Source organism: Herpailurus yagouaroundi, unplaced genomic scaffold (assembly GCF_014898765.1).
Source record: "Herpailurus yagouaroundi ecotype Mexico unplaced genomic scaffold, PumYag 77, whole genome shotgun sequence".
In the NCBI taxonomy this organism is placed as follows: domain Eukaryota; kingdom Metazoa; phylum Chordata; class Mammalia; order Carnivora; family Felidae; genus Herpailurus; species Herpailurus yagouaroundi.
In genome coordinates this window covers 83,731,266-83,755,768 of record NW_024412388.1, presented here as the reverse complement: position 1 = coordinate 83,755,768, position 24,503 = coordinate 83,731,266, and the positions used below count along the sequence as shown (strand labels likewise).

Below are 24,503 nucleotides of genomic sequence, written 5' to 3'. Positions count from 1 at the left end.
TTAGAGAAATCAAGGAAAAAAATGGTCTTTCGCTTTCCTTTCTGCCCCCTCCCTTCTCCTGACACGAGATAAATAGAAATAAATTAATCCTTAAATAGAATTACCTGTGCTTTCAGGGCCTTTCAATGTTTATGTGAATAAGAAGCTACTTTCCAAGTGGGAGGGAAGCTGAAAGAGCTAGAAGGTTAGATAGCATTCATGCCTCCCTTCCCATCAAAATGTTTTCAGAACTGTTTTTTTGAATGGAAAACTTTAAAGAAAGGGGGAAAGGGCATCAGTAATTGTCAGAATTTTACCAAGAAAAATATAAAAAAATTTACCAAGATCTTACCCAAGATGATAAGACTTTTTTTTTTTTTCTTTTTGAGATCTCAGTGAACAGGGATATATTAGGAAAATGAGAATTCAAGGTAAGTAAAGTCATGTGTTAAGTGAAATATTCTTTGAGTTATTTGTGGACAATGAGGAATTTACTTTCATTATTTAAGAAATCTTAGGTAAAAAAATAAGCTACTCATGTCTCCCTCTTCTACCCTAAATCTTGTTCCTTTCTCATACCTATGTGATGATTTATGTGTGACATTTTTGTGATTATCACATATGTGATACTATGTGATTTAATATATTTATTTCTAACACTTAAAACATTGACCTGCCTTCCCACCCCTCTTCTTCCTTCCTTCCCAACCTCACTTCACTTTGCACAGGCTTCAATGGACTACATGCCAAATCTATGACATTTTTTCTGCATTATCATCCTATTTTCTGCATTTGACAATGTTAAATATTTCTTTCTATTTGAAATCCTCTAAGTCACCTAACCTTTCTGGGCTTCAGTTTCTTCCTCTATTAAAAAGACAAGCATAATAAAACCTTATCCCCCTACCTTTCCGGACTGTTATCAGAATTAAAATAATGTGAAAGTGCTGTAGAAATGTAGCACATTATTATTGTTTATGGACACCCCATTTTCTTGTGTTTTTTTTTCTTTTAACTATTCCTCTTCTGAGCCTATCATTGAGTGCTTTTCTTTCTCTAGCTTATTACTTTTTAGTACTTTTCCAAAGTTCAGACTTTATCCATTTTCTCTTAATGTATTTATTCCTTCATTGAACTGATTGTATCATTAATTCATTTATTTATTCATACACACATTCCTTCCTGTAAGAAATACTTAAACAATTTCTATGTGCAGGTTGAGGCTAGACTTACAGTAGACACTACTGGACTTCTGTGTGACTGGATCCCAAATCTCTTCCTCCATTCCATGCCGTAGAAGACATTTCATCCTTTATTATATGCCCATGCATGTAACAAACATTTAGTGTCTAATGAATGCCAGGTACCAAGATGTATTTTGGAGAGTGCAAAGATGAATGAAGTATTCCTTCTACTTAAAAACCTCGCAAACTGGGGCTGGAGGGAGACCTTTAAACAAATAATTATTTTACCAAGTGAAGATACATTTAGAGAGATACGCGCAAAGTAAGGAAGGATCATCTCATGAGGTTTCCCTAAAGCGTGTCGCTTCTCAACTTTGCTGTTTGTTTAAATAGTACTGTAGTTCACCTATTACTAAAGTTCAAAATGTTATCCCAGATTCAAATATCTAACTCCAGTTTTTCTTTTCATTAAATTCACCAATGTTACTCTGTACTATAGGATGAAGGTCCTATTCCTTAGCACTTGAGAACTTCATGAAATGGCTTTATATATACTATGTATATAGCTTTATTTCCCACTCTTCCCTATAGAGTTATACCTCCCAGTATCTTAGCACAGGTGGATTCCATAGTGGTAATTCAAAAAGTCCTTGGTGAATCCATTATATAAATATATTTGGAACAATTCAAGGAATGAAATAAACTTGACAGAGTACATATAAAGGATGGTGATAACATATTTTCAGCACTCTCTGATTATAATTGTTTAAATGAAAACACCTGTAGCATCTTAGTTATATCAATAACATGTATTTATAAAGGTAACCTAAATTGGGAAATTAAGTTTTTAATCTCATTTTTTCTCTCATGTACTGCATTACTTCTACAGGTCCTTTAATTTGTATGTTGCACAAAGAATATAAAATAACTTTAGTATTAAGCACTTAATATATCTGTGATAAATATTTCTTGTTATAAAAATGGTGAATGCATCAACAGCTTATAGAAAAGATAAGAATATCAAATATATAAAACAAATTTGGGTAATATCCTTGGATTCTAGTTGCTAATTACTTAATTACTGCCAAGGCTAATAATATTTATAAGTGATAATCATTATTTTCTCTAATTCTACTTTATTTCTATTTCATTTTTTGAGTTGTAGCAGTGAGTGGAAAATAGGAACAAAGACTACATATTCCACATCTATGTGCATGGAATATGTATATGTGTGCTTATTAAGAGCAAAATTTAATCGAATCCTTCATTAGGTACTGTCCCAAATTCTAAAGGCAGTGTGGTGTTTGATTTCTAATTTGATGGAGATAATAAAGTCTTAGCCTTATTTGGTATCTTTCTGTGAGAAACTACAAGTGCTTGCGCCTTTAAAAAAATTCTCATCCATTCCCTCTAAAGTATGTAAGAATCCAAATCACTTTAAATTGGGATTTTATTGTTCGAGACTGATTTTAAAGGCTTTCAGTAAATTAAGCACAAGCTGCCTCTACTGGCATTTCTAGTCCACAAGCATTGCCCTTCACTGGAAATTTTAAAACATTTATTTGTTTTAACAATATGTCTCCTCTTCTGCTAAACACCAAAGTCAATGTTTATTGAATTGAATATTCTAATTTTTTGTTTATTTGGACAGTCTCAGGTTTAAGAGACTCCTTGCTTATTTTAAGTTTATCCTCCCTTCCCTTTCTGTTTAGAACCACATTGTCAGTTGTGAAAAGTGTGCATATCTTTTCTGTTAATTTGGAATTGATGAGAATTGTTACCATTTCTACCAACCTCACAGCTTTATTTTTCTGATAGAGGTAGTAACAGTTGGCCCTGTCCTCACATATTCCCAGCAGATCCAGATGACATAATTTTATGTGTCTTTGAATATGCTTCCAGACGACTGAAGGAAGGCACTCTAGCCCATGCCATGACCTCTGTGCCTCTTCTATACACTGCGCCACAGCCATCCTCCCATTCTTTTGAGAAATGTTGACTTTAAAAAGAGCCATGTGCTTTGATCTTCCAGAACATACTGTAATTTGTCTTCCAATTAGATTGTAAATCCCAAAAGCACAAAGATTGTACCTTTATAGTAAGTTGCAGTTCCAATAGCAGTCTACACATTAATGTGCCTATACTAGATGGATAATAATATATCATTGCATATTTGATTTGACTTGATTCGTGCTAGGATATTAATCTTATTATACCTATTTTTTCCTGCTATGGGTCCAGTTTCATTTATTTGCTTTTCTTTTTTAGAAAATATTTAAAAAAATACTTCTTTTTTTCTATTGCTATTAATTTTCCCCCCTGTTTTGGCATAAATTGTTGCATTCTTTATAATCCAATAAATATTACACTAATTAGAGTCTGTCTGGTATAGCAGCTTCGAGCAGGGGTTCTGGAGCCAGGCTGCCCAGCTGGAAACCTGGCTCCTTTAGTCTCTTTGTACTTCACGGTCCTGATCTTTTAAGTGGAGTGATTATAGTATCTACCGTCTTGAGTTATTTTAAGAATAAATTAATAAAATATGTAAGGCACTTCAATATATGTCTGGCCCATAGTAAGCATCTCTTAAGTTTTAGATGCTACTATCCTTATGAAACAAAACATAGTTTAATAAGTAAGTTGAGTTATATTACACCCTTGTGATAATATGAATGTTGTATAGAAATAAAAGCATTTGAAAATCAGGACTTCATCTGGAACTTTGCAGGTTCTGTGAACATGTCTTTGTAAATAAGTAAAGCACATGCTCTTACATTTATGATTTTTTAAATGTGAAATGTTTCCTATATTTAGTTTTTTTGCAGAAAAAAATATTATATGGTTTGTAACTGTATCATACATTTTAAAAATGTTTTATTATCAATTCTGATGTTTTTCATATAATCAAAAGGATTGAAATTTTCTCTCAACTAATATTTAGCAGTTAGAAATCTCTACTTTGAGTTTCTGCAAATCAAGTATTTAAAAAGCAAAGGATTTTTAGTAACATTTTTCCTCTTAAAAATGGTGAAATTGGGCCAGTTTTTGATCAGTTACTTTTTACAAAAATGTTTATTTATTTATTTTGAGAGAGAGAGAGCAAACACACGCATGCATACACACACACAAGTGGGGAGACCTGAGAGAGAGGGAGAGAGAATCCCAAGCAGGCTCCACACTTTTAGCACAGAGCCTAATGCCCAGGCCCAGCTCCCAATTGTGAGACCATGACCTGAGATAAAGTCAAGAGTTGAACGTTTACTCCAGGTAGGCACCCAGGTGCCCCAATCACTGTTACTTTTAAGAAGGAAAGAGAGAAGTATTTTTGAGGATACTGTTTGAGTTTTTATTTTTTTTCAACGTTTATTTATTTTTTGGGGGGGGTGGGGGGGACAGAGAGAGACAGAGCATGAATGGGCGAGGGGCAGAGAGAGAGGGAGACACAGAATCGGAAACAGGCTCCAGGCTCTGGGCCATCTGCCCAGAGCCCAACGCGGGGCTCGAACTCACGGACCGCGAGATCGTGACCTGGCTGAAGTCGGACGCTTAACCGACTGCGCCACCCAGGCGCCCCTGTTTGAGTTTTTAAATGTTTGAAAGTTATGGGATGATATAATTAAGAATATGGGGCGCCTGGGTGGCTCAGTTGGTTGAGCGACCGACTTCGGCACAGGTCATGATCTCACAGTCTGTGAGTTTAAGCCTGGCGTTGGGCTCTGTGCTGACAGCTCAGAGCCTGGAGCCTGCTTCGGATTCTGTGTCTTCCCCTCCCTCTACCCCTCCCCTGCTCACGCTCTGTGTCTCTCTGTCTCTCAATAATAAATAAACATTAAAAAAATTAAAAAAAATAAAGAATAAACACCTCATGGCTCCTGGGTGGCTCAGTCAGTTAAGCATCCAACTCTTGATTTCAATTCAGGTCAAGATCCCACAGTTCATGAGATCAAGCCTGCTTAGGGCTCCTTGCTGAGCTGACTTTAAAGGGCCTGCTTGGGATTCTTCCTCTCTCTCTCTCTCTCTCTCTCTCTCTCCCCCTCCCCCGCTCATGTGTGTGCATGCTCTCTCTCTCTCTCTCTCTCTCTCTCTCTCTGAAAATAAATAAATAAACTTAAAGAAAACACTATGTTTTTGGAAAAAAGAGAAGGGATGAATGGTGCCAATAAACCTGACTCAGCATAATGCTGCAAGGCACTGCTCAGGAGAGTAAATGACAAAGTGACTGAACTATAAATATACCAAGGTACGTGTGGCCCTTCTTCTAGGAAAGGAGTTTCTACACGTCACCCATTGCCTACATTTTCTTTCTATTCATCTCACTAGAAATAACAAGGAAACACAAAGCCCAATTCCTTCTGAATCAACTCCCTTGATAGCATTAACCACAACTAGTTTCATGAAGGGAGTGTTTTGGGGGGAAAAGATTTTAAAATCACTTTCTAGTTCCTTTTATTGGAAGCCTTCAGAAAAGTTTTTTAAAACCTCATGGGGTAAATCAAAGATTCTGCCAATACCAGCTTCGAGTGTAGCTTTGATTCACCTGCTCCCATATTGAGGAAAAAGTGCAGGCCATGGGATAATGAGCCTTATTCTGGCCTAAGTCAGACCTAGAAATTTCCAGGCATGCATATTTCCTTATCAGCTTGCATATTTCCTTATCTCCTTTACCAGAAATGAAGAGGAAGGGGATGGAATGAGTACTGAGTTCAAACTATGACTTAATCAGTCGTATTTTCACAATTGTATGCATTTTTTTTTAATAAACACAAATACTTGCAACGAAGTTTTAAGGGAACAGATTATGGAATACTGAACTTTATGGGAGATGAAAACTTTTTGGTTGATGGCACAAATGTTAGAGGAAGGGGTCTACTAATGATTACTGTAACTGAAAATGGATGAGATAGAATTGAAAACCAAAGTTGTCATCCAGTGTAATTTACTGGGTATGTTATTGTATAATAACTTGCATGGGACTTTTGTTTTTATTTCCAAATGTGCTGTAAGGGACTTAAATATTGCAGTCCCCTCATTTCGCAGGCTTATTTGTTTAACTAATAACCTCTGATTGCCTGCTATTCCAGGCACTGAGCTTAAGTTCTAAGGATGAAGTGGTGAAAAGGCCAATGCCAAACCTTGTCTCCAGGAATGCAGTTTAACAGGGAGACTCACAATTATGATAAATTGCACTGCAAGAGAAGCAAGGGAAATAATCTAAGGGTTCAGGGAAGCTTCCTAGAGGAAGTGGGTTGTAAATTGAACTTTGAGGTGTATGTGGGAGTTTCCAGGTGGAATGGGGGTGGAAAGGAGGGAGCCACAGGGAGATTATACAACTTGCTCAACACCACACGGTTAGATTAAGCACTTTACCGTCATCTTAAAAAGCTATATATAGGGGCGCCTGGGTGGCTCAGTCGGTTAAGCGTCCGACTTCGGCTCAGGTCATGATCTCGTGGTTGGTGAGTTCAAGCCCTGTGTCGGGCTCTGTGCTGACAGCTCAAAGCCTGGAGCCTGTTTCAGATTCTGTGTGTCCCTCTCTCTCTGACCCTCCCCTGTTCATGCTCTCTCTCTTTCTCAAAAATAAATAAATGTTACAAAAAAGCTATGTATAAAAAAAATCCATGTCTTTAGAAAGTTGTCATCAGCCTACTTATTTCATGCATGTTCTCCTCTTTATAAATGAAGGTCTGAATTTTCCATTTTTCTTTCTAAAATTGAACTTTTTATTTTATGATTTTTGCCATTCATTCTCTCATTATTCATCATGTAGCAAATGTTTCTTAACATCCAACTATGTTATATCTACTGTCCTGGTGCTAGGAATACAAATAAGAGTAAAAGAATGTCTTTGCCCTTCAGGCATTCATATGCTAATGGGAGAAATGGACATGTAAATACATACATTGCAAACGATGTGCTAATTTTGAGATTGCATTTGGATTGGGTTTTAGAGCTTCAGTAGGAGTTTCTCTGTTAGAGGGAATATCATACACAAAAGTTTAAGCTGACAAATGGTTTCATTTGACTAGACAATGATGGGAAATTCTGTTTAGCTGGAGCAGGTAATGTATAGTAAAATAAGGGTGGGACATGTATAGGGATAAGATGGCAGGAAGTTTGGCTACAAACTTATTTGGAATCAAGAGAGTTATATGACAATCTAGGGATTCTGGATTTTATCCTATATACATCCAGGTGACAAATGGAAGGTTTAAATATGGGATAGGTCTTTATTGTTAATGATATAATTCTGATAAGTGCTTGGATTTTGTACCAGTTATATCTTCTTCAAATAGTTGGGAATTAGAAACCATGAAATCACCTCTGAGGTGGTTCATATAAGAAGGCAAGTGTGTTTTCTAGTGTTGAACACCTGAATTAGGCAAATTTATTTACCCAGTCATGGGTATGATCCAACAATGTAGGTCCCCTAATGGGAAGCTGCCCCAGTAGGATTGTTGGTATTAAAGAAGGGAGAGAACCTTTGTCCACATAGTCAGTTCCCAAGCTGTAGGCATGACAGAAGGGAGTTATGCATGTCTAATTTCTTCCTCCAGATTCATGAATTATAATTACGAATTTCAGCTTTTTGAAGACTGGTAAGATACGGAGAGACACCATGAGTGTTATAATCATGAATATTTCAACACATGGAAGAAAGCATGAGAAATATGAAATAAGCATGTTGCTTTACAGGGGCAGTAATACTGAAAAAAAGATGGCCTGGAATCAAGACAGAATAGTATTAGTGAAATCAATTAAAAGACTATTTTTGTTAGTTTAAGTGGCTACTTATTAAGGCCCAGATTAAGGTAAAAGAGGTAGAACTATAGAAGGGCATTCAGAATCATGACTATTTCTGAAATAGAAGAGTCAGGATTTGGTCATCTGTTTGATGAAAAGGTTGAATGTGGAGTATCTAGTGTGGTAGTTCGATCAGATGTTCATAATGCTGATAGCATTTGGGAATACAGCAGATAGAACAGATCTGAGGGAAATTGTGATTTGTTGTATTTGGATTTGCTCATTCATTCAACTGGAAATGGGATTCGAACTCAGAAAAGAAAGAATGATTGAAAACAGACATTGGGAATCATTACATATGATTTATCTTGCCTTTTCATTATCATAGCTCAGTACCTACAGCAGTACTGCTTATTGATTGAGTTAAAGAATGAAAGCTGCCATAGCCTATAGTTTAGATAACACTTTAAAAGTATGATAAAAGAGGATATGTGGTATTTCTTCTGAAATTCCAGAAACATCTCACTTATCACATTATGAAGAGGAAAAGACAACGTAAGTTACTGCAGCTTTTCATATGGTAAATATCTTAAGGAAGACATGGTGTCAAGACAGTTTTATTCCATTATTCTGTACCTTTGTTCTTTTACTAATGTGTTTGGTTCCTTATGCTACCATTTCATTTTATAGTGCCTGAGTAATAAAACATTAATATGCCCTTTATAATGCTTGGCCCCATGATGAGAATGAATTCTTTTTAGTCTTCCCTATACACTGTCTTGCTTTCAATTATATTTTGGTCAAGAAGCTTTCTTAGGAGCCCAGTAGTAAAACTGTACATGTTTTCTTAAAAATTGCCCTAATTATCAGTTTTTTTTCCCGAAAGTGGGGATGAAGTACTGACATTTCTGCAAAATAACCAATGAAAATAATGGAATCTTTGCACAGTTTTTCTTTGGAATTATTTTAAAAGGGTGGAGGTGATGAGGAAGGAGGTCAGACTGATAACAGTGTTAAAAGTGATTTGGAATCAACATCACATCACTTACAACTGCCTTAGACATCCATTTGAAGTACACCATGATATTTCTGTAATTATTTTACTTACCTCTACTAACTGCATAGGAATAGGTTTGTTTCCCCAGTGAATAGCTCTGTTCAGAGCCTTCTCTTATCTTTATTTTCCAGGTTTCGGTAGTGGTTACTATCATATGCATTCTTACATGGAGACAGTGGATAAATCAGTAGTTTTCCATCAAATCAAAGATTACATTCAAGAGGTAGAGCAGTGACATTAAACAACTTTGGCTGGAGAAAGAAGGTAGAAAACGGAAAAATAACATAATTGTTTCAGAGAACAGAAATCATAAAACATAGCCAGTGTTATTCAATATATAGTGAATATAATAGATGTCTGGAGTTTTACTGACCATGGCGTATTATATTTGTCTCTTAAATACTAGTTAGCCATGGTATACTAAAAGTTTATTCTGAAACCTAATATTCTTATGAAAAATTAAACTATGCTAGGCTCCTATGCAATGTAAAGCCAAGATGCAAAGTTTAGTTAAATTATAAAGCGTGATGCATATTTTATACTAATGTTCTTAGTAATATGTATTTTGTATTGGAGATTATTTTGTTGTTAATTACTTTGCATTTGTGTCCTTGGCTCAAAACACAATATAAAAATGACAGTATACCTATTTAAGATAGACTTTAGTTAGGTGAGACATTGACCTGAGAAAATGTAAGTTTTAATTGTATAAATTGGAAAATTACATTGAATCATATCTAATATCTGTCTCCCAAATATGGAAACTACTTAATTCAAATGGAATATATACATGTAATTTATTAGGTGTTCCAACTGTGCTGGCATTGCAGGAGGAGAAAGCCAGCATTAATTTTAACATCCATTCAGAGGTCCCACCCAGCCATTCTATGGACTAATGCTATCCAGTGCCAACCTTATTTTCATGCTAGCCATACTTATATTTTGTAATTATGAATCTCTTTTAAGTTTTTTCAAAGAACCTTTATTTCCTAGCCATATTATACACTACATGCTTGACAAATACCCAGTGATTTTCCAAGTCCTCTGAAAAGTGTATTGACAATTCACTTGGCTTAATATGACCCAATATTTCCCCCCATATTTGCACACTGCTGCCAAATGAACTTCTACATCCCCAGTATCATGGCATTATTCTCATATGTTAGAATCTAAAATATCCCCCCCCCACACACACTGATAGTGGAATTGAAAAAAAGCCCCTCAATTTAATTTTGATACCCTTTTTTTAAATTTAAAAAAATGGTTATTTATTTTGAGAGAGAGAGCACATGAACAGGGGAGGGGCAGAGAGAGAGGGAGAGTGAGAAAGAATCTCAAACAGGCTCTGCACTGCCAGCACTGAGCCTGACATGGGGCTCAGACTCACAAACTGTGAGATCATAACCTGAGTTGAAATCAAGAGTTGGACACTAACCCAACTAAGCCATCCAGGCACCCCAATAATTTTGATACCCTATTTATTCTGCCTTCCTACATGCTGTGAGATCTTATTTCCCATTCTTTCATTCTGTATTTGCTAAGTATATAGGGTTCTGTGTTAGGTTCTCCTGGGTACACAAAAATGAACACATTGTTCTTGTCTATAGGAGCTTGCAGTCCAATAGACAGAGAAAAATTCACCTAAATAAAAATGCCATTAGGTCAAAAGTGATGCAAGGAGAAGCAGATAAACTGTTAGTGTAACACTCTGGGCAGAGAGATGACTTCCAGCTGTAAGAATCAAAGGTTTTATGGAAGTAGTGGCATTTGTAGTAGAGATGAAGACAGGTGGGACTTGAGAGAGCAGAGACCAGGAAAGCACGTTTCATCACAGTGAACAGGTTGATATGTGGATGGAGTAGTTGCTTTGGCTAGATCATAAGGTACACAGTGAGAAACTGTAAAGGTGGAAAAAGATATCATTGCTAATTCACAAAACGTTTTCACTGTCAGGCTAAGGTATCTGAATTTTATTCCAAAATTGGTGGGTACTAGAAATCTAAGGGAACATGCTTATTAAATATGTTTTCCTCATACATAGAGGAAAGATTTAAATATGTGTGTCCATTTTGGCTCCTGCTCTTCCCCCTACTTCTCTCTGTATATCTTATCTGGTCTAAATTACATTGACAATAGGACTGTAGGGTATTCATATTTTAATCCAAAGTACCCCTGGAACAGTCCAAAGGATTAACTGAATAAAGGGATGAATGAAGAGATAGATGGATGTTGAGATGAACAGAATACAATGGATGACTGCTTTATTCAAATGAAAACCCACAGTAAAAACAGAAGCATATGGAAGTGGTATTTATGTACAGTGTCATATATAAGGCAGCAAATCTTCATTCTGTTGAGGGAACAGTCAGATGCTGGACACTCTCAGTTGCATGAAGAAGAAGATAGTCTCCTTACTGGTCATCTTGCTTTTTCTCTTGCTTCTATATAACCCTACCAGAATCAGCCCTTATAAACAGAAATTATATTATGTCATTCCTCTATTCCAAACCCTCCAGTCACTTCCTACTTTATTTAGAATAAAATTCTTCTCATAGCTTATAAAGTCCTCCTTGATGAAGTCCCTACTTTCCCCTCCACACCCCACTTTACCTTGTATCCTTTCTTTCTCCCACTTCCCTCTACTCTTCAAGTGCATCAACCTCACCTCACCTTAATGCCTCTGTGGTGCTTCCCTCTGCCTGCGGTGATCTGCCTCGAGGTCATCACATGCTGGCTTATTCTTACCCTTAAGAATATTTTCCCTCAGATGTCATCTCATCAAAGAGCCCTCTGTGACCCTCCATCTCCCTAGATCTAAAGCACCTCTCCCCCTTTTCACTTCCTTTAGCTTATAACACCCCCTTCAATGTAATCCTCTTCATAACCATTTTCACTATCATAAAATTCACTTACTTGTTTACTTTCTGTTTCTTGAATCTTCTGCCAAGTGAAATGTATAGCCCACAAGGACAGGTCTCTTATCTACAGTTTACTCTAGTGCCTACAGCAGGATTTAGTACATAGTAGACAATAAATATTTGCTAATTGAATGAATGAATGCAAGCCAGTGCCTTAAGTTTTTTCCTATGCAGTCATTATTAAACTCCTGGAAAGGGTATCCTGTATGCACTGCCTTGCCATCTTTGTCAGATCCTTTGTCTTTAACCCCTTTTTTTCTGCCTTTCGCTCTCATCATTTACCTGCAAATGTCATCTTTTTACTGCTCATTGACCTTGAGATCACCAAGTTAGGTACTACCTTACATTTCTCTTGTATTTTACACTTCTTGAAAGTATCTCTTCTTGGTTTGCGTGGCTCAGAAATACCTTGAATCTCATGAGATGCTGATAATTCCCCCTCTGGCTTTAGTTCAGGTTGTGCTTGCTGCCACTGTAAAAAATAAACTGGTTGACTCTTACCTGGATTTATGTTTTTGATGAACTTTATCCATCCTTATGACTATATCTTATCCCAAGGTACAGCACTCTCTCCTGAATTCTAGGTATATATCTCCAAATACTCCTGAAGACCTCTGGGCTTTTCCAGTTGGTACATCTGTAAGTGATCTGTAGTTAGGTTCAAATCCTAAGAGTGTGACTTGTGTAACTTACCTCACTCTCAGTTTCCTCAACTGTACAATTGAAATAACATCTATTTTGTAAGGATTCAAAGAGACAATATGTATGTGCCTAGATCAGAATCAACCATGAGTTCATGGAGGCATTCTCAATAAATGTCATTATTATCATTATGAACACAATAACCTTTGCCAATACCAAAGTATTTCTTAACTGCATCATAATAAACCCATGCTCTATATAAAGAAGCTGTATTTTTGAATTATGCATTTACTGATATACTAAAATTATTTAAAATATATTCTACTGTATGTTTTAAGTTTGCATTGAAGTATGCCTACAGCCGATTGACAGGGAAAAAAACAGGCATAAGATGGATATCAAAAAATAACATTAATGAGCTGCTAAAGCTAAAATTACAGGAACTTATGAAATTGGTTAAACATAAAAACCATTAAACTGTTTACTGAACCTTCACAGATATACTGAAGCTAATGAGCATTTCTGCTATTTAAATAAGCCCAAATTGAACACACATTACATGGATACATAATTAGTCATGGCAGTCAAACACACATAGACTTACTTTTAAAGCTCTATTTAGGGAATCTTTTCCATTTGATTTATTTTGTTAATTAAAATATTTTTCAGTATTCACTTATATTTTAATAATATTGTTTTCACCAGTAGTATAATTTACTACTAGCTTTCTATTTGTTTTTATTTATGCCTTAAATGTAGCAAATAGGGACTTATATTAAACATTTTTCTTAATCCCTTTCTTTAATTATTTATATCACTTGATGATATCATTCAGCATTTTAAAAGGTTCTTTCACTGAGAAGTATATATAGAATATTTCAGTAGCCTTTCTTTTTTCACTGTCTCCTAATTATCAAGAAGTATTAAGCATCCAAATGTGCATAGAATTATGATGATTATGGTCCAAATCAGATTAAAGGATGATCTATTCCTTCCAGGAGTTTGTAGTCTTAAGTAGATGGTATCATTGAATATAAATAAGTAAATCAAAGTACAGCATTTGGGAATCCAACAGAGAATTTGAAAACAATCCCCATATATTTCCTTCAAGGACATTGACCTCCTTGAGGAGATCTCTTCCAGTTAAAATGAAATCAAATCTTCAAGGAGTTTAGGGTTTTAAATAGATGAAATTATTGCAGAGAAAATAAGCAAATCAAGGTGAAGTGCTTGGACAATTTTAATTCTTAATTGATTAGTTGGTCAGTTTAGGAAATGAGAATGGCACTCCCTGTAGAATACAAGTAAAACAAAAGGAGTTGCTACAGGCTAGTATTGACGTCCATTTTCTTTTTTCTTTTCCTTTTTTTTTTTTGTATTTAACTTGGGGAGCTTAAACTTGTTCTAAGCATGGAAGGGAGGAGAATTAAATCTGTATTTTCCCACTGCCTGAATTCTACAAGCATATATAAACTGAACATTATTTAACCATAACAATAGGAAAATTGGAATAGTTAAATCAATCAAATTAACCAAGTGCATATTCTTTCCTAGTCAGTGTGTTTGTCACTATAGAAGTTTTTTTTTAGAAGCTTTTTTTTTTTTTTAAATAAAAGGAAAATATTTGGATTTCCTCCCTGCAATGAGCTTTCTCTAATTGTGGAAGTATGATACACAGGAAGAATAATCAAGACAGGATAATATGAGTGCCAAATAAATGGAATGGGCAGATATTACATTTTTTCAACCAAAAAGCATTCATCAAGTTCCTTTTATGTACCAGTTTGTGCTAGATGCTGGGGAAGAAGATGACTCAGGTATGGTCCTTAAACTCAAGGAGTGGTGGAGGCAAAGCAAATAACTAAAATGAAGTCACATAGTGACTAGGTTAACAGAAAGTGGTTGTGGTTAATTTACCAAAAAAGGGAAAAGAAAAGTTTCCACTAGAAGAGTTGACCTAAAGGCTATTTATCTGTAAAGCTGGTCGATATTAGAATTTGCTGTGGTTTTTCCAATCCCTTCTGCTTCATTTTAGTTCCTTCCCAGTTGTGAAGCTTTAAGAGACCCTTGTTGGACCATTCCTGGCTTTCTCTTGCCCCCACACCAAAGGTCAGTGGCAAGGAGGGCTTTGGAGTCAGAAATAACTAGATTTGAATACCACCTCTGCCACCCCTTGGCTCTATTTGAGATGGTAATATGTACCTTAAAGAGTTGTTTTGTGGTCCAAATGAGATTATTATATAGAATTGTACAGTATTATACCTGCCTCAAACAGGGGACCAGTAAATATTGATTGTTTTTCTTAATGTTCTTCATTAAGTGAGGATGATATGAGATGTAAGAAGTAACTAGGAGAGTTGCCTTTAGATGAATTGCCAGAACATGGTAACTGATTGGATGTCGAGTTTATTGAAGAGAGAAGATTCAAAGATTATGCTAAGATTTTTAGGATTTATTTCTAGGTATTTTGACAAAGGAGACTAGGAAAAAGCAGAAGTGGAGATTAAAGAGTGATCACAGAGGCAGGTGGAAAATCAGAAAGTGTCTTGTCATTGAAGGCAAGCTAAGGGACATTTATGAGGAAGAAGTGGTCATCTGTTAAATGCTGCTGCAAAATGGAAAAGGCAATGCCACAATTAAGGTGAGACAAGTGAGGTACCTACCTGCACTTGAGCCTAAGGTTCTGAACATAAAGATCTTCTTAAGTTTTTTCTTTGGGTGCCTCACCCACCTTACCCCTAGTTTTCCTGAAGCAAGGTAATCACTGAGAAGAGTCATTGGATGTGGCAACCTAGAGCTAATTAATCATCTTAGTGAGAAAAGTTTTGGTGAAGCTTTGAGAGGCAAATGCAGATCTGGAATGGTTTTAAAATGGGAGATACTGTACATGTAGATACATGCTTATAAGAAACAATTCAGAGGGGGTGGATGATAATAGAATATGCAATCTAGGGAGAAAATCCCTAGTTTACCTAAGAAAGACGAGAGGATCAGATTCTAGGGCTCATGTGGAGGTACTGGCCTTTGATAAGGAGAGTTTAGTAATTGTTATAAACAAGAAGGAAGAGAGAGAGAGAATGGATACAGATTCAGTAAGTTTGTAGTGTGGACAATGGAAAGACCAGGGAGTTCCCATATAATAACCTCTGGTTCTTTATGAAATATGAGATAAGGTCTTCCCCTGACAGCAGGGACAAGAAAAAAGAGCTTCATCCATCAAAAGTTTGAGGAGAAGAGGAAAGAAATAGCGGTCACAATGAGTAAAAGACTTGAAACAGCAAACTTACTAATGTCAATCAAGAGATGGTGAAAGGCCCAGGAGAAGCTTGTGAACTGGGTTTTAGAAGTGATGATTTGGAAGGGACAGTACAACATCCACACTGGAATCTCTAACAGGCAACTACAAGTGCCAGAATAAAAGAGCTCAAGGTTGTGTTTGAAGTCATTTTCATAGAGATGAAGTTAAAGGCACATGACTGGGAGGAGGAAGAGGAGATGAGGCGGTGCCAGATGCCAAGAAGGAAAGTTTAAAGATAAGGAGAGCCTGAATACTGTAGCATTCTGCAAGTCAAAGAAAGAGATTAACATTAATGTGATATAAGTATTGGATGCTACAGGAAGGCAGAAGGGAGGATTGAGGTCACAGAATTTAGGGACCATGGAGACCATGTTTTTATTAAAGGGACAGACTGGAAGGAATAATTGGGTGGTGAAGAAAGAAGGCAGTCAGTATAAATTACCCTAAAATTAGGTAAAGGAAGAAGTTAGAGTGAGAAAAGAGAACCATTCTAAAACTAAAGTTTTTCAAAATAGGAGTTTAGAAGAGAGGAGAAATATGAGAAATACAATATTCTAAGGAGAGTAAGAGATGATATTTGAGGTCCTGAAGGAATGGGAACGTGCACAATAAAGGTTAACTTTTGTGGGGTTTACAGAAGGAAAATGATGAATCTTCACTGTGAGTTCCATTGTGTTTGTGAATGGATTGCATATTGATTCAAATACTTAGAGGCAGAACGGAGATGTGAAGAAAAGCTCATGCCATCCAGAGTTAATATTTTTTTAAACATTTAAAAAAAATTTTTAATGTTATTTTTGAGAGAGAGAGAGAGACAGAGCATGAGCATGGGAGGGGCAGAGAGTGAGGGAGACACAGAATCTGAAGCAGGCTCTAAACTCTGAGCTGTCAGCACAGAGCCTGATGTGGGGCTCGAACCATGAACTGTGAGATTTATGACCTGAGCTGAAGTTGGATGCTCAACCGATTGAGCCACCCAGGCGCCCCAGGAATTGATATTTTTAGTGGAAGGCATTCTCTGGTTCTTTCCTTTCCTTACCCCAGATTATTCTATTGAAACAGAACTCTGATATCCTGGCCCTGTAATTAGAATTCATTTGCTCTTGGTGAGATTTTGCTTTCAGCTCTGAATCACTGAGATTATTGCCTCAGCTCGCCTTTTTGTTTCATGTGCTTTGGTTCTATTGGCTAATAGGTTATGCAAAATTAAACAACAAGCATATAGATGAATTCATCCATGTTTTCAAAATATCATTTTATTATAAATGTTGAAATTTTTTATCCCCCTATTGTTTTATAGCATATCAAACACTTCAAAGAATACTAATAATCCTTCTTCATTATGATTCCTGTTGTATTGTTTTATTGTTTATGCAGAATTAATTTATATTTATGTACTAAAATATAACATTCTTGACATCTTTTTATAAATACTGAGAAATATACTTGTCATATGCTTGTGGGTTTCTCTTCTACGTATATGACAGCACAGCTACATCAGTTTAATTGACCTTGGCAATCTGCATCTGCTAGTGATGTGTCCCTGAGGGACGGTTTCTGCAATTTTAAGCTGTGGCTTATTGAAGAACTTGTGTGTCACAATACAATTAAGTCTATATAAAAAAATCATTTCATGCATAACATTAAATTGACTAAAAGTTCCTATTTCAAAACCATTTCTTGTTTTAAAGCTACCTCAGAGTGTCTTTGTTTTTTAAATAAGCTCATTCGAACATAGTAGTAATTAAAGCAGAAAATTAACATAAATCTTGAGTGTTTGGTATGAATTAAGGATGTTTTCGTTCTTTTTAAAGACTGCATAAAATTCCAGGCACCATATCACTTAACACATTTCTCTCCCATTTGCAGAATAATATAGACTGTGAATAAGCATGTTTTAGGGTTCTTTTTCAAGTTCTTTTTCTGTTCAACTCTGGAGCTATTGGGACATATGCTGCAGTCTCCATCAAGATGCAATCTCATGGAAATCTGTGGTAAAAGTGCTCATATCCCGTTATTTTATAAACAAGGAAGAAAAAAAATACAGTCCTTCTATTAATATTCATTTAACACTTCATAGGAAATAGCAAGTAGTTATTTGGTTTGCAAATGTAAATATACATTTTTCATCCACTTATGCTTTCACTCCTTCCAAGCTAGATAAAGGCAGAACAGAAGATGTGCTTCTGAGATTTATTTTCATTGTATTTCAACTTAAATGTATCAGCAGAGATGTAAGTGAGCTGTGTGTGAGGAGTTCATAGAAGGATAGTTACAATGATGAGGAGGATGAAAGTCTTCCTCGTAAGAAACAGCTAAACAAAAGAACTTCTTTTTGACAAATTATGCATAATATGCACATGGATTTTTTTCCACTGAATCCTTGATTTCAGTTCTAAATTGAATACTTTGGAGCTTACAAAATATGGTTAAATAATAGAAATAACTGCTATATCTCAAAAGAGTCATTGAAGTCATAAAAGGTATTATTTGGATCCATAAACTGAGTCAAAGTTTCAATAAATTGATGGATTATCTCCCCCCATTGCTTTCCCTCTATTTTATTGTAAATGACTGAGTTAGTGATAGAGCTCTAATAGTAAAGTAAATCATACTATTTACATTTTTAAGTCATAAGAAATTATAAAATGCATTAATCAAGAACTTCAGTTTAATTCAATGAGCATTTATTCAGCACATATTGTGTATAACGCACTGTATTTAATGGTAAGTTTAACTTTTATGAGGCCTGAAGCTTATATAATTTGAGGATTCTTTTATCTAAGAGAAAAAAATTACAAATTCAAATTTAGGTACAGGGCCTTAAAAAAGGACCATGCAAGTGAGAGAGCCTGAAGCTTAAGCTTCAATAACTTCACAGTATATATGTCTTTGACTCTAATAGCTGCTAAGGGAAATCAAAGATAACTAAGGCATAATCCCTACCTTGCTCAAGCTTAGAGTGAAATCTGTGCTAACCTTCAAGGATACTTCTGTAAAAAAATGAGAAAAATGTATAAAAGGGCTTTGATCTCCTGGTGAAATAATTTTGAATTCCTTCTCATTTAAAAATCTTTATTTCAGTTCTCTATATAGAGCAAAGTTGTACCAAAGTCTTGGACAAATAAGGTCATTTCTTATACAGGAGAATTATTTTTTACTCTATTTCCCATTACATAAACCATTCAATGATGGTATGTTCCAGTTACCATTATTACAACAGGTTGAACTGACAAGCCATACTCACCGTTGACTTTTTTGCAACTCAGATAACTATCAACAGATGGTAGTGATGATCTGTTATGATGTGGGGAACAAATGATAAAGGTGTCTTTTCATGTGACCTTTAAAGACATTAGAAAAATCTTCTCAAAATGCCATTCTGCATTGAAAATAATTACATGAATATTTAATTTTACTCTCGATGAAAGGTGAAATCACATCAGAGATATAAACAGTATTAGATTTTTGAATAAAAACCTGAGCACAATAGCATTAATCCAGCTGCTCGTTCATTCGCTCATTCATTCACTCATCTACTGAATTGTGTGTCTCTTATGCTACAAGTACTGTACTAGGCTTTGTGGTACAGTACCCAATAGCATGGACACATTGCTATTCTCATGGAACCTACAGTCTTGTAGGGAACACACAAAGTAATTCCTCAATAGTTTTCTAAAATTCTAATATTTTTCAAGTAGAAAAACTACAAAGGTTTATTTTTGTGTCTTGTTTTTCCATTTTTATTGAGAAGAAATTGTTTTAGATATCAGAATAACATTTTTTTAACATTTGCTTATTTTCCTTTAAACTAACTCATTAATTTGTTAAACAACTAACTTTTGTGTTCCAAAATCTTACAGTCTCTTTAGTTTAAGTTGTTATATTCTCTTTTGAATTAAAGACTAGCTCCACAAGTCTGTCTTGAGATGCTGTACTTAAAATCCATGACAGGAAAACCTGGAGAGAACATTTAATCCTAAACACTGGCTCAGTTTGCTCCATTATATATGGTGCTATCTACCTTTATGCCCTTCTCTTGTTAAACCCTTTCTATAACTTACATTCTGTGATCTCTTCCAAATATCTGGATTATGTGTCTACTCAAAGATTCCTTTACATATTTTTCTAATTTGTTTTTAATGTTTATTTTTGAGACAGAAAGAGACAGACAATGAGCGGGGGAGTGGCTGAGAGAGAGGGAGACACAGAATCCAAAGCAGCTCCAGGCTCCGAGCTGTCAGCACAAAGCCAGACACGGGTCTCGAACTCATGGATCGTGAGATCATGACCTGAGCCAAAGTGGGACGCTTCACGGACTGAGGCACGCAGGCGCCCCACTTTAGATATTTTTCTTAAAGGAACTCAGTCTTCCTTTTCCATGACACATTTAGATTTACTGGAGCACAGCAAATAACTTAAAATTCTTTTATAGAGCAGTTTCCACAAGGAACCAATGGTAGTGTTTGCATTTGTTGATTTCTATAAAATAAAAAGAAATTGGGGGGCACCTGGGTGGCTCAGTCGGTTAAGCATCCGACTTCGGCTCAGGTCATGATCTGATGGTTGGTGGGTTCCAGCCCCACTTCGGGCTCTGCACTGATGGAGATTCTGTCTCCATCTCTCTCTCTGCCCCTTCCCTGCTCGTGCTCTGTCTCTCTCTCTTAAATATAAGTAAAACATTAAAAAAATTTTTTAAAAGAAATTGATGGCTTATGTAGATATATTGTGGGTCCATCAAATTGCTTAGCATTAGGTGCGAATAATTTGGTGAAAATGTAGAAGGCTTTGTTTATAGAATTTCTTGTTGCGAAAGGAGACTGGCCATTCACCCAAATTCACAATATAACTTACATCTGTGACACACAGGAACAAATTTAGGATCTTATGAGTGATATCGTATTTGTGAAAATAATGGTATAGACAAACAAAATTTTAGAAAATTCATTTTATATTCATTTAAAGGGATTTAAATGGATTATATGCACATTCAAACATGTGAAAGGCTGTACTTTCCTTCTTCATGGATCTGTACTTCTTATACATAAATACCAGAGCTGAAGTATTGCCCAAATATGTAGTCTTTAATACCTACCTGTGATGTATACTTTGAATTGGTTAAATCAGTATGCCTTGAATATATTATTAACTCAGATATTTCATTAACTTTCCATTTTTATGGTTCATTAAAACCAGTTGTTTGAGTCCCTAGAACAATAATTAAGTCATAATTTTTTTAATTTTCAAATTATTGTTATGTGATGCACAAATCAGTCATTGCCTCTTATCTTTCACTTTTTTTTTCTTACAGTAAAAGAAGCCTTGAGCCCTCTAAAATTTAACAGATGGAATCTCCCAGAAGTAGATCCAGAAACTATGCAAACCAGTGAACCATGGGTGTTTGCAGGTGGTGATATTGTTGGTGTGGCTAACACTACAGTGGAATCAGTGAATGATGGAAAGCAGGCTTCTTGGTACATTCACAAATATATACAGGTAGGCATTTGCCATCACTTTCAGCCATTTTTTTCCAATGGATACATACTTCCTCATTTATTTTTGCTACTCATTCATGACAGCATTTATATATGACATATAATAACCATATATGAAATACGTTATATACATATATTAAGTTGGATAGAATATTTTTAACATGGACTGGATAGCAGAACTGTTTAATTGATTGAGAGTTCAGTGTGCATTTCTACAGGGAAATGCCATGAGGTTACTAGTTCTGCTGTTTTCAAAATATTTATTAATGGCTTAAAGACATAGATAATACATTTATCAAATCTGGATGGTACACAAGATGATAGCAGATAAGATCTATATTCCTAATGATCTTACACAGTCCAGAATACCATGTTGTCTGTCCATTTGAATCAGATGAGTTCCTATCCACTTCCCAAATTATGTACCTAATTGTGTACCAATTATGTACCTAATTGAAAAGAAAACAAGTATTTTATAAATTTCAATTGTAATTTTTCACTAGTTAGGTTCATGATACAAATGCAGAATGTAAAAATGATAAAATATAAAGTCAAACATACTCTTACAGTAACTAGAGGGTCGTGGGGGAAAAAAGCCATAATTACTAGACCTCAGTTGTCTTTTTTTTTGACAAAATGCTTTGTTTTCTTCTTGCTCTATAATTTAATTAAACACAGATATAGTGATCTCCTTTATATAAAATGTTTCTGGAAAAATTTGCTCTTGTTAATAAAATTCTTCTTTTTTTCCTATTCAGGAAAGACTCCCTATTCATAACATGCTGTCTGCCTCTCTTCTTTCAGTTTCTTTTGTTTGTTTCTCACATGGTAATAAAATTTACTTTGTCTTTAATGTTTCCTTGAATAGTTTTCTTCCACTTTGCCATGACCATTTAGTCTTTTCTGGTTGTCTCCCTACTTTTTCTGTAATCTGGGCAGGAACTACTTATCTACTAGGTAGAGCCTGGACCCAGTACTGATTATATCATCTTTTTAGGCTCAATTCACTGACCTATTCCCACCTCAGCCCAGCGTCTCTGAGTAGTGGGGCTTGGGATGTTGTGGTCTGGGCATAATATGGTATCCCAGAAATACAGGGCTCTAAGAACGAGTGTAACCAGCCTCTGGGTCATGCATAGAGACAAAAGTGTGATTTAGGAAACAATGTGTTGTGGAGATGACAAATGTAAAATTAATAATGCTCTCCAAATCAGTATAAGTCAGAAGGAACTAGGCTAGGAAAAAAAAAAAAAAAAAGGAAAAGGAATGCAATTTAACAGGCAGAAACCTGGAAACCCAAAGCAGAAAAGCTGGTTGTGGCTCCAGCTCCAGTCTCTGGAGCACCTGTACTTTGGAGAGTCCCCATGGCCTCAGACGTACACAGAGGAGCTGTTTGACTGCCTAGGATGGACTCCTAAATTGGCTCCTTTTGCTCTTTCCGTCATAAAACTTATCACCCTGTAGTTCGATTTCCTCATTTTACTTATTGTCACAGTACTCTCAAGGATCCCCATTGCACCTTCTCCTGCATAACTCTCTCATCTGTGTTTTTTCCATCTGTGTTCTTCCATGTTCCAGCTGTCCTCTGGAAATCTTTACTTGTGTGCTGATGTGTAGTTCAGACTCACTGGACATCTCCACTTGGTTACCTACACTTCTCATTCGCTGCTTTAAACTAAATATGCGCTCCCGAACCTGTTCCACCTCCAGTATTTAACGTTTCTGGTACCCAGCTTCAAATCCTCTACATCAGTGTTCCTCAGATTTCTATTTTTTTTAATGTTTATTTGTTTTTGAGAGAGAGAGAGAGAGAGAGAGAATGCGTAGGGGAGGGGCGGAGAGAGAGGGAGACACAGAATCCGAAGCAGGCTCTAGGCTCTGAGCTGTCAGCACAGAGCCCAATGCAGGGCTCGAACTCACAGACCATGATATTATGACCTGAGCGGAAGCCAGTTGCTTCACTGACTGAGCCACCCAGGTACCCCTGTTCAGACTTCTAGCTTACTGATTTCTAGATTACTCAGACTAATACAGTTTTCAAATCAATTTCAAAACCAAAATAGGACTGACAGCTTCTTATTTCACTGTGTAATGGCATTAAAGTAAGCCCTTAAACATGTTATAACATTTACTATATTATATATACAAGAAATATATTAGTAAGGAAGTTTATGAGAGAAGTAGGAAACAACACAGTCTCAGAATAAGAGATACTTCTAAAGAAAATATGGTTGGAAGATTTACACTAGTGTGTTTACACACACACCTTTTTCTTAATATAAAATAACACTGTTGTGTACATCTTTACTTAGGAACTTTTTATCAAATTTTATTTTCCTCTTCTCTCTCTGTATATCTGGTCAATTCTATCTCTATAATGACTCTTTCATATGATTATTTTAATTTGCCTGTTTTTGGGGCCGAATACAATTTTTGGTTGACCAGACATCTCACTGACCAATCTGTTAACTTCTTGAAGAAATGAAAAGAGAGTCAGGAGATGAGAGAGAAGGCTCTTGTACTAGGTTTCAACCTAGTGAATGCATGAATTCAGTTCGCAGAACTAAAAATGATGGGAAGGCAGAGATGCTAAAGAGAACTGAAAGGTAAAATTGAATGAAGGACAGTACAAAGGGCATGTGTTAATTTTTTCTAAATATTTAAATCTATTTATAGATTTTAAATTAAAGTACATAGAGAATATTTACTATCTTTGTGATTATGGTGGTTTTGTACTACTTCACAATTTTCATTCGAAAGCATTTCTAAAGATGTTTTTCTTTTGACTTTACTTTTATCTTTTTACTTCCCTGAATATAATAAATGTGTACTGAAAAAAATGAGCAGTCATTTTACTTAGCTTCTCCTTACCCATAAAAGAAACAGACTTTGAGGTATGATGAAAAAGAAAAGTACACGTGCTTTAAAAATACATATTGCTAGGAACGATAGTGTTTGAAATATAAAATAAAAAATTCGTGACCGGTAAGAGTTTTGGATTTGGCTGAAGGGTTTAGACTTGTCAAACAAAGTGTTGAATTGCATTTTAAAGATGGAGTAGAAATGGAAGGCAGGTAAAATCTCTGTCAAGTAAAATCAACACTTCCACCTTCCTGCCTGTTGGTTGCAAAGTGCTAAGCAGTGATAAGACTAAAAAGGAACATATAGACAAAGTGAGATTTTTATTTCTCC

At 35.7% G+C, this 24,503-nt stretch overlaps 1 protein-coding gene and 1 long non-coding RNA gene across 2 annotated transcripts in view; one reads left to right on the top strand and one right to left on the bottom strand.

Moving 5' to 3' along the window:
- Positions 1–24,503, top strand: part of DPYD (dihydropyrimidine dehydrogenase) — an 891,530-nt gene that overhangs the window by 426,125 nt on the left and 440,902 nt on the right. The window contains exon 15 of the mRNA XM_040471061.1: positions 21,128–21,312. Within this exon, the coding sequence (XP_040326995.1) occupies positions 21,128–21,312 (185 nt within the window). The remainder of the gene's footprint in view (positions 1–21,127; positions 21,313–24,503) is intronic.
- Positions 1–24,503, bottom strand: part of LOC121027531 (uncharacterized) — a 53,607-nt gene that overhangs the window by 26,157 nt on the left and 2,947 nt on the right. The window contains exons 3-5 of the long non-coding RNA XR_005788787.1: positions 19,064–19,160; positions 12,217–12,348; positions 9,010–9,209 (exon numbers count right to left, since the gene is read on the bottom strand). This is a non-coding gene — a long non-coding RNA (uncharacterized LOC121027531). The remainder of the gene's footprint in view (positions 1–9,009; positions 9,210–12,216; positions 12,349–19,063; positions 19,161–24,503) is intronic.